The 11,309-nt window shown below is 40.6% G+C and overlaps 1 protein-coding gene across 8 annotated transcripts in view; it reads left to right on the top strand.

The window, feature by feature from the left end:
- The window catches only part of agla (amylo-alpha-1, 6-glucosidase, 4-alpha-glucanotransferase a), a 157,962-nt gene that overhangs the window by 107,941 nt on the left and 38,712 nt on the right, over nucleotides 1–11,309 (top strand). For all 8 annotated transcript variants that reach the window (XR_535914.1, XM_017309976.1, XM_017309975.1 and 5 more), the window contains 2 exons: nucleotides 7,731–7,864; nucleotides 8,211–8,386. Coding sequence is in view for 7 of the 8 variants with exons in the window: in XM_017309976.1 (XP_017165465.1) it covers nucleotides 7,731–7,864; nucleotides 8,211–8,386 (310 nt within the window). In the remaining variant the exon portion in view is untranslated. The remainder of the gene's footprint in view (nucleotides 1–7,730; nucleotides 7,865–8,210; nucleotides 8,387–11,309) is intronic.

Genomic DNA, 11,309 nt, shown 5'->3' on the forward strand with positions numbered 1-11,309 from the left:
TTGTACATGCAACTCTTCATATTGTAACAGTGAATATGAAGTGAAATGTTTCCCAAATATTATTGCTTCTTTCAGAATAAGAATTATTTTCTGTATTCCGGCTATAAGATGCTTGTGGATTAGTTTGTAAAACACTGAAGTTTTCTACAACTTCTTTAAATTTAACACCACATTGCTGTGGCTGTTCAGGTGTATTTTTGAAGTGAACGTCTTAAGTGCAATTTGAAATAAGAAATGTAAAATGTGATAAAAATACATTTTTGTGTTTATTTGATTCCTATTCAAGAGACTTTGATAAGAATGACTATATATAGACTATATATTAGACTATATACCCTACAGAGTATCTTTATTTTAGTTGGATGTGCCTCGGGATTTTTTCAATTAAAACAGCGTACCTTGACTCAAAAATGGTTGAAAAACACTGGTCTAGACGGTTGGTACAGCAATAACAGATCTTTAAGATATTGTGGTGCTAAACCATTCAGTGATTTATAAACTAACAGTATTTTGAAGTATATTCTTTGAGCTACAGGGAGCCAGTGTAGGGACTTTAAAACTGGTGTTATGTGCTCTATCTTCCTGGTTTTAGTGAGAACACGAGCAGCAGCGTTCTGGATCAGCTGCAGCTGTTTGATTGATTTGTTAGTMAGACCTGTGAAGACGCTGTTGCAATAATCAATGCGGCTAAAGATAAACGCATGGATGAGTTTCTCTRGATCGYGCTGAGACATAAGYCCTCTAATCCTGGAGATGTTCTTCAGGTGATAGAAGGCCGACTTTGTGACTGTCTTAATGTGGTTCTGAAGGTTCAGGTCAGAGTCCATTACTACTCCCAGGTTTCGGGCCTGATCGCTGGTTTTTAGTTGTAATAACTGAAGCTGTGCATTGATTCTAGTTCGCTCCTCTTTAGGTCCAAAGATAATAACTTCAGTTTTGTTTCTGTTCAGCTGGAGAAAGTTTTGGCACATCCACACATTGATCTGTTGTAAGCATGGGTTCACCTGGTGACATCGTGATGTAGAGCTGTGTGTCATCCGCATTATTGTGGTAGCTGATCTTATTTCCTGTTATAACCTGAACCAGTGGGAGCATATAAATATTGAAAAGAAGGGGTCCTAGGATTGAACCTTGGGGTACCCCACATGTAACCTTTGACCTCTCTGATGAGAAGTTTCCGATTGAAACAAAGAAATCCCTGTTTTTTATGTAAGATTCAAACAAGTGGAGCACTGGACCGGAGAGTCCGACCCAACTCTCCAGTCAATTCAGTAAAATGTCATGGTCAACAGTGTCGAAAGCTGCATTGAGGTCCAACAGAACCAGCACTGTGGTTATCCCACAGTCCGTATTTATATGGATATTATTGAACTCTTTTACAAAGGTACTCTCTGTGCTGTGGTGAGCAAGAAAACCAGACTGGAAGGAGTCAAAGCGGTTGGTTATTGTCAGGAAGCTATTTAATTGTTTAAAAACTGCTTTTTCAATAATTTTGCTGATGAATGGGAGGTTGGAGATTGGCCTGTAATTCTGCAGTTGTGATTTGTCTAGATTGTTCTTTTTTTATCAGTGGTTTGATAACTGCTGTTTTCAAAGCCTGGGGGAAAACACCTGAAGAGAGCGATGAGTTCACTGTTTGGATCAGATCATTAGCAACGACAGACAGGACTTTCTTAAAGAAATGTGTGGGTAGAACATCCAGACAGCAGGAACTGGAGCTTAATTGGTTTTATAATTTAGTAGTTGAAATTGGGTCGTTGTTCCTGCATTTGTTTCGTTTGGGCACAACATTGGTACTGGCTTTGGAGTAGATGTGCAGATTAATCCTCTGATCTTTTGAATTTTCTCTGAAAAGAAACTGGAAAACTTGTTGCAAGCGGCATTAGATTGAAGTTCAGGTGGTAATGTCATCAGAGGATTTGTGAGCAAATAAAGCTCAAGCATTGTTAATGTTTTTGTTTATGACATCTGCAAAGAAAGCCTGTCTTGCATGTTTTAGTGTTGTGTGATAGTTACGTAGTCTTTCCTTGTAGATGTCACAATAAACATGCAGTTAGCTTTACGCCATTTCCGTTCGGCCCTACGGCAGAGTTGTCTTGCAGATTGAACTGTTAGTGCATTTCTCCATTATCGACATCATATCTGGATTACTTCAAACCTAAGGACTGGGGGATTTTCGTACTTTTATTTTTACCTTACTTTTCTTCACTTCCAAGTTGAACCAGGGCAAAATGCCTCTGTTCGCCCCTAGGGACATTAGCAGTATTATACAACAACTTCAGTCTATAGAAATGACGATTCAATGGCTGAAGGTGAACTTTGAGATCAACGCTACCTGTAGAAATGAAACGACTCTTCCTCAAATCAATGGAGAAGTCGTACGCCCCGCACCAAGCAGCTCACCCTGTAACGCTAGGGGGTGCCTAGTCGAAACAAATGTCTCACACTGCAGATCCCATGAGATGACTAACAGGGAGAACACCTCACCTGGACGAATCAGCGTGGCCGGCTCTGAGCCGAAACTCACCTTCAACTTCAACACCTGCTCCGCCAAAGAAAAATAAACAAGCAGCTGGAACCAAAATGGCTCCACCGACCCCGCTCCAAAGGACAAAGGCCAAGCCTCAAAACATTCTGACTCTGTGGGAATCCCACTAAAAATCAGATTTTCTGCTCTTCAGCCTGAACCTCTAAGGGAAACCTCGCCTTCAAACATCAACAATGAGGCAAGACCAACACATCCACCCCCCAAAGCTCCAAATGACAAAGCGACCACCAGGAAAAAAAAAAGGTTTGCCAAAAGTGCTTATTGTTGGAGATGAGGCAGTAAATGGAATCAGTCACGTTTGCAATTTCTTTTCCTGGTGACACTGTATCTGATTTAACTCGCAAAGTGCTCTCTCTAACCACTGATCAACCAAATATTGAGACTTTAGTTGTGCATGTTGAAGCCAAAGCAAAAATCTGAGATTCTGAAAAAGGACTTTAATATTCTTTTGAACACTATGGGAAAATTAAAAACGAGGTTATTTCTCAGTGGTCCAGTTCCATTACCTCAATGGGGAGACGACAAACACTCCAGGTTGGATATGACAAACAAATGGCTGATTAAAACCTGCTCTGCCAGCTCAGTGACCTTCATCAATAACTTCTGGATCTATTGGCAGCACTTTCCCTTCTTTGGAAGAGGCTGATGCAATTTTAATAAACGTGTGATAAAGCTACTCACTGCAAACCTTTTTCATTTTATCAACAAGGACAACAATGTGATCATTGATTCAGAAGAACAGGCTCCAGGATGTCTGACTAGGATGGAACCCTCCGTGTATCAGGAGGAAACTATTCCAAAACAAGCTGATAAAACATCGACTGGAGACGGAGCAACTGGTTCCCCTCCGCCTTCCTCCCCTCCCTCTCTGCTCCTCCACTCATTCACTGCATTCACAAGATACCTATGAAGAAATGTCTTCTGGACCAGAGTTTCTCAAATTTACAGATGGAATGGATCAACAGGTTCACCTTGGCACATCTCTTCTTAGTGCTCTGGGATCTTCACAGAACAAGTCAGGAAATAAATAATAGCACTATTAATGAAGTAAATAATAACCAAATAACCCTCTCTGGGTTCTTCACAGAAAAAATCCAGAAAGAATTATAGTCCATATTTTCCTAACTATGAGTCGCACTGGAATATAAACTACAACCCCAAAGCTTTTTTTTTTTTTTTTTTAAACCAGTAAACATACACATATAAGCCGCAGATATCTCTGCCGCTCCAGGTTTTTCACAAGATGCAGCAGCAGCAGAGGGGGGCGGACACTCAAAATTTGAGTCATAACAGGTCAATTGAATATCACATTTATTAGTTTAGGTTTAACAGAACTGATTACGGTAGTTTCCGAATGGGTAACTTTAACAGCAAAAGTGCTAATCCTTCGTGTCTGCTACTAGCATGTGCTAAATCAGTGGTCCCCAACCTTTTTATTACCATGGACCAGTCAAGACTTAGAAATTTTGCTGTGACCTGGGGAGGCGGGGAGGACGGATGAACAGTGAACATGTTGGTGTTCCCACTAAATACTGAATATGCCCTATTTGGGTTGTCTTGGCCCTTTTATCGCAGCCTGTGGGGTTTTCCCTGACTTGGAACGAGAATACGACCTGTTGAATGTAGCCAATCAAAAAGCGCAGTGACGTAAGAACAGAGGGAAATCCCAAACAGCTGACATATTGCGCAACTGAAAGTCCGGTGAATATCGGAGATGATATGTGGAAATGTTTATTATTAAATCTAAAAGGTCATTATTATGTTTATTCAGTTAAACATGTTAAATATGAAAAAACATATTCACCTCCAAATCATAGTGCAGCAAATAGAGTGGCTGCTCCCGTCGTCTTTTATCTACTGCCTTTTCTTTTTGTTTCTTTTATCTCTTAAAATGAGTCCACAAACTATCACTATTGCTTTTACATCGTCATCCGTGTTTGGTTATTCTAAATTCCTGCTATGTTGGGGGTTTTACTGAATTAGTCCCTGGAATCGGGATGTTTGTGACTGGAATCGGTTCATGTTGCTCCTGCCTTGGTCACACGAACCAATCCAACCTGTTGTACTTTAATCTTGCCATCTAAACCAGACTTAAGCCTCACAAGCTCTACTCATCTCCTCTTGACCACTGTCCAAACGCTCTCGGACTCTGGTCGCTATGGTAACGTTTATATATCCCTTCAAAATAACAGAGGCGCCACAAAAACGAACATTTTACTTTCGTGAAAATTTTAACTCACGATAATGACTAACGGGAGCCCTGAGCTTGTTTCTCTGCAATGAGACGGTCCCATCTGGGAGTGACGAGAGACAATGACACCCAAAATGTTGCTTATATCCACAGCCTGCTTGGTGTCTACGAGGCAAAGAAGCTTGAAGCTTCATTGCCTCATGAGCAGCCGGTCGCCGCATGTTACGCAGAGCGGGCTTGCAATGTGGGACTCACCTACGGGTCCGGGATAAATCCATTCTCCTGTCTTTTCTCTGGGCCTTTTCCCCTTTGCAAAGAAACTTTCCAAAGACATCTGATCTGTTTCTTACTCATTTTGCTGCTTGTGGGCTCAATGTTGGCGCGCAAGTAACTAAGACTTCCAATGATTCACTTCCTGCTAAAGAGTCCCCTGGTGGTTGAAGAAAAATCCACATATAAACGGCTTATAGTACGAAAAATACGGTAAATTATAAAATATCTGAATGCTCTCTGGCATTGTTCAGGGGGCCGGACCTAATCCAATCTGCAGGATGCGCCCAAGTTTGGCTTGGGTCATATGCCTTCTGTCGAACCTGCCATAGCATCCCTTATTGGGGCTCCAGATGAGGTTCTGAGAGCTAATGCTAGGTGTCCTCATCCTCAGTGTCGTGTGACTGATGATCTGCTCTGTAGAGTTTATGACTCGGGGGCTCGATTGGGGCGACTCGGTAACTCATTGTCGCATTTATTACTGGGTCTCTGAGCCTCTCTGGAGGGCTTGGCGGTTGATGCGCCTACTCAAGGTTTGATGGACACATCTCTTCATGCGTTTGCTCTTTTGTCAAGGGAAATTGGTCGTGTCCTGTCTACCCTTGTCCAGGCACGATGCCAGGTCTGGCTGGCACAGTCTCCTCTTACTGAAGCCTGTAGAAGGACCCTAATGAGTCTTCCAGTGGTCCCTGGGGAGTTGTTTGGCTCTGCTGCGCTTGCAGCCTTGGAGCGGTCGGCCCAGGCTTCTCATACCAAGCAGCAGCTGGCCGGCCTTCATCGCACGCGATTGCAGCGCCCTGCTGGGAGTGCCTCTGCATCTTTTTCATGCACTTATCCAGCCCCGTCTATATATCCCAGTCCAGCTCAGTTGCTGGACCGCTCTCGTTCCCGGGCCATGGGTGGTGTCTACACTAACTCGGGGTTACACGCTAAAGTTCCGCCGCCGCCCTCCTGTTCCTGGTCGAGTCAACCAGGTCGAGTCAGGATGACTCCTGGTCGAGTCATCGTAAAGGCTCAGGCTCTGAGCCACGAGATAGACGCCTTGCTGCCCAAGGGCACTATATTGCCTGTCGACCCCCTGGAGCATTGGAGCATTAGTGCGTCATGGGCCGCTATGACTGGGGTCACTCTGGAGGCTATCTGTGCAGCAGCCTCCTGGTCATCCCCAAATACTTTTGCTAGGTTTTACAGTGTAAACCTGGCCGCCTTTCACCCACTGGAGGGGATCCTCTCCCAGCATGCATCGTCATCCCAGTGAGGTGGGCATGTTTTGGGATTGTTTCTTTTCTGGGTGTGATTCCTCAGGACTCTGTTGGTAATCGTCATCCAGTGCTTTAAGCACCGCCTCTGGCGGTCAGTAGGGATGAAATGGAACGAAAGTTACGACTGTAACTACGGCTCTATGAATCCCGGATGACCGCCAGAGCGTTCGGTCCCTCGGAATCATTGTGTTTCGCGAGAAGATTAAGGGACTGAGATGTCATTGTCACGTGACTATGTAGACTTACCGGTGTCACCGGGGGTCACACGTGACCATGTTGGTATAAGATTTTCAACCAGTGCTTTAAGCACCGCCACTGGTGGTCATCCGGGATTCATAGAACCGTAGGTACAGTCTTAACTTTTGTTATCAGTCTCCTCTTTTATGGAACCAGTTCCCAGTTTTAGTCTATGAGGCAGACACCCTTTCTACTTTTAAGATTGTCGTAAAGTCAGTGACACAATGCAAGTGATTGTCACTGTGTTCGTGCAGCAGGAGTGAATGTTGAAAGTAACTCACTCCTAAGGAAAGTTTCTTTCCTTGGAAAGGAACTTTTTTAACTGCTCTCAAAAATTAATTTGGCTTACTGTTTGATAACTAGAATTGATTGGAATGTATTTGTGATTGAATTTAAATAATTTTTTTGTAAATGCCTTGAGACATCTGTTGTGAATTGGCACTTTATAAATAAACTGAATTAAATTGTTGTCAAGAGGTAAATTGGAGACTTCAGACTCAACCAGGTAGATGACCTGAAACCAGCTATCAAAGCAATCTGAGCTCCCATAGTCACATAGTACGCAGTGTCACAGGCTGATTGTCTCTATGCCACAGTGCATTGATGCAGTAATTCTTGTAAAGGGAGGCACAACCAAGTATTGAGTGCAAAGAAATGTTCAAACTTTTCCTGATGTTTGTGTTTTAAACATCTACTTTTGATTGGTCTAATGCAGGGGTGGGCAATCCTGGTCCTCGAGGGCCGATGTCCTGCATCTTAGATGTCTCCCTAGTCTAACACACTTGAATCAGATAGCTGAATCACCTCCTAAATGCAGTCAAGTTCTCCAGAGTCATGCTAATGACCCCATTATTTGACTCAGATGTGTTGAAGTAGAGACTCATCTCAGAGTTGCAGGAGACCGGCCCTCGAGGCCTGGAGTTGCCCACCCCTGGTCTATTGTGACACTCTAATTTTCTCAAACACTGCAGAGTTATTAAAATCACAAAAACTAAAAACTTGAAATATTTGGTTCTTTGTGTAATGTTTTTATTATTATTTTTTTTAATTATAAAATTACCGTTTCACTTTCTGAGATGACTGTCAATAGATACTGCACTTTTACACAATTTTCAAATTTGTTGAGATGTAATAGTATGTAGCTTTACTAAACGTTATTAATAAAGTATAAGCACCTAAAGACCTCTGTAGCAGATTACCCTTTGCATCATTGTTTCTGTAGGTGGGCCAGTGGTTGGGTGCCATGTTTGACTACCTGAGGCACTTCCCTCGATACCTCATCCCTTGTTACTTTGACGCCATCTTGGTGTCAACCTACACCACAGCTCTGGATGCCACGTTCAAACTCATGTCGAGGTAAAATCTATTTGTGTTCTATTTTGCAGAAATCCTTGAATCCAGTCTTTGAGGGCCAGTGTCCTACATGTTTTAGATAAGTCTCTACTTCAACACACCCGAATAATGAGGTCATTATTGAGACTCTGAAGAACTTGACTGCACTGAGGATGTAATTCAGCCATTTGGTTGAAGCGTGTCGAACCAGGAACACGTTTAAAAGTTGCAGGACAGCAGCCCTCAAGGCCTGATTTTGAGGATCCCTATTATATAGTGTTTTAAAGTTTCTTTGGATAGGCCTATTGATAAATGACAGATTCTTAAGCTACAAAGTGATACTTTAAGTGAACATGTTATATTTAAACAGCTTCATTCAGCGAGGTTCCACGTTTGTCCGTCACCTGGCTCTCGGCTCAGTTCAGATGTGTGGAGTTGGACGTTTTCCACCTCTGCCTCCCATTTCAACAAAAGTGCAGGATGTCCCATACCGCATCAGTCCCATCACTGGGGAAAAGGAGCAGTGCTGTGTCTCACTGGCAGCAGGTATCATAGCACTTTGTTCATAGATAAAAATGCGCCTGGCAACACGGGTAGGTATTTGGGGACATTGCCAGAGTCAGCCATGCCCCCTTGACTGGAAAGTATTTCTTTCATTTTTACCTCAGTGACCAACTTTGTTATTCCTATCTTGATTTGATACAGTAGAGGCTCCCGCACTTCTCTTATCTGTGCTCTCTGTTTCCCACACTTTGTTCAGCCTTTACAACTGCTTAATCCATTAACAGGTCATCCCTTGTGAAAAAAGTACTTTAGTATATTTCAAATATACTTACATTTGTGTAAATGTATTTTAAGTCTACTAAGTATTGAGTGTAATACCTATAAATATATACAAAGTATGCTAAAAGTATTCTTGTTCCTATTTTGACATTATAACTTTAAACTTACTTAAATATAATTGTATCAAAATACACTTTTAAGAAATATATTAAATAAAAGTATACTTTAAGTGAACAAAATATATATTTGCCCAAGTGCAAATATACACTTGCTCAAGTGCATGTTTAAAATATATTTTAAATATGTTTAAAATGTATTTTAAAGATATTTTGTGTGTAGTTTAAAATATATGCTCAAAATAGAATTTTTAAAAATTCACTTAACGCTTACTTTAAATTATTTAAGTATGTTTTTAATTGCATCTCAGTGTGTACTTTAGGCTAATAAAGTATGCCTTTTTAGGTGCCTTAATATTTTATTATTTTTGTTAAAATGGCAAAGAATAAAACAAAAATTCTAATAGTGGAACTTGTTTTAATGTTAACAAATAATGTATTCATGCCTCAACATATCAAACATTGACAGAGGTTCTACAACTAAAACAATATTTGTCCTTAACACTAAATGTAGCAGGTATTTTCAGTTTTACATCTCTCCGAATATGAGCTGCTGTTTTCAGTCTTTTAACTAAAACACAGAAGCTGTCTTTACCGAATCCATTTTCAGATATGATGCAAGATCTTAGTGAATGGCATCAGCTTCAGTTCACACACCAGACCAGATGGTGGTGGTATTGCACACTTTCAGTTGTTTTTTTTAAAAGCGTCATAAGAAAAAAAGAAGCCAGGAGCCAGAGAAGATCATAGACATACTCATGGACATAAGAGTAGACGCCTCATGAACCGCTTTCGCCTATTGTCGCTGATGAGATTTAGGGCGGCCATCTTGGAGCGGTCCACCACTCCACTCAGCGTTATGTGTTTAGGAGGCACAGTGACGTATCAGCGCATTTAATCGATCATAACACGCTTTTTTGTTACTGGAAACCATATTAAAACATCTATCAAAGCTACATTTATAAATAATTGTATTTTTTAAGTATGTTTTTAATACATAGTTCAGCATATTTGAATATGCTTAGTGGCTATAACAATAGAATAGGAATGGAATATTCTGATATTGACGTATGATGAGCATATTACAAAACACACAGCCGTTAATAATTTAGTTAATAAATTATTTAGTAATATCAATACATATTTATATAACTATACAAACACAAATAATGATTAATAATGATCAATACTGAATATTATATATTGGATACATGTTTATATGTATGTATATACATGCATATATATAGATATATGTATACGTTTTTCATCCAAGGATTTCTAGCTTCAGAGTGATTCAGCAGCTGAAATTGAGTCCAAAATCCGATGCGAGATTCATCTGTGCTGCAGTGAATCCGTCTCTTTAAAGATATTTCCCACTTCTTCCTCACATTGTGTCTTTATAAAACTTTCAAAACAAAAACAGAAGATTTGGGATGTATCTTACTTTTGATAGAGTGTAAATTACATATAATAGTCTTTACCACCTGTGTAAACTTTTCTGGTCAATGTTATAACACATAATATAAATTTTATAATATATGTTACATTGTTTCATTTCTAATGTAGGCTCTTGTGTCAGATAATCTAAGTCAATGTTGGAGAATAATTAATTTTTTTTAGATTTACAGAATCATAGTTAGCCTTCATGGCTGAACCCCGGTATTACACCAGCACTACAGTAAATATTAGCTGGTATCTTGCCGGTGGACATAAATACAGTAAAGTAATATTCCAATCAAAAAATATACACAATAATATGTCCGTCTTACTCGTGAAATGTCTGTGGAGCCCTCACATCAATAGTCCATCGATCCGTAAAACAATTTCCCACACTGCTGAGGCTCAACCAAAACAACAGAAGATGCCTCAGCACTGAGGGATATTGTTGTTCGGATCGATGGACTATTGATGTGAGGGCTCCACAGACAACATTTCACAAGTAAGATGGAAGTAAGATGAAGTAAGTCTTCTTAAAAGGTAGAGTCGAGAACAGTTCTTCAAAATATCGTCGCCGTTTTCAGAAAAGTTGAGCTGACTGTCCAGAAACGACACAAGGTATTTAAAATTTACCACAGTTTCAACAGGTTGGCCATCGAGAGAAACTGGAACCACTTTAAGGTCTTGTTTGGATTATTTAATTAGCTCTACATTCTTAAGAGAATGAAAAATTAATAATAAATAAAGAATTTGCAGTATTCTTATTTAGTAATGTAATTATATTAGTTGTGTTACCACCCCCATGCCGCTAGAGGCAGTATCAACCCCGAAAAGATGCGACTAAGGAGCAGATTTAGAAGTACACGGAAAGCTACGGAATTTGGTAAAAACGGTGAGCTTTGCTGAAGTAATTAAAGACACAAGTTCAAATCCATGCTGAAAGTGGAACTCCTTCAATCAGTGCTCCTCCACAGCAGTGATTGGCTAAGCAATGTAACATGATCTTCTGCAGCAAGTGATGGCAAAGCAGGGGCGTCACCACGACGTTACACAAGTGTGTCTTTACCTCCGCAACAGAGGCGCCACCGAACCCCTGGGGTTCGATTGAACCCAGGTTAAGAACCACTAATCTA

Source organism: Poecilia reticulata, linkage group LG17 (assembly GCF_000633615.1).
Source record: "Poecilia reticulata strain Guanapo linkage group LG17, Guppy_female_1.0+MT, whole genome shotgun sequence".
Taxonomy (NCBI): domain Eukaryota; kingdom Metazoa; phylum Chordata; class Actinopteri; order Cyprinodontiformes; family Poeciliidae; genus Poecilia; species Poecilia reticulata.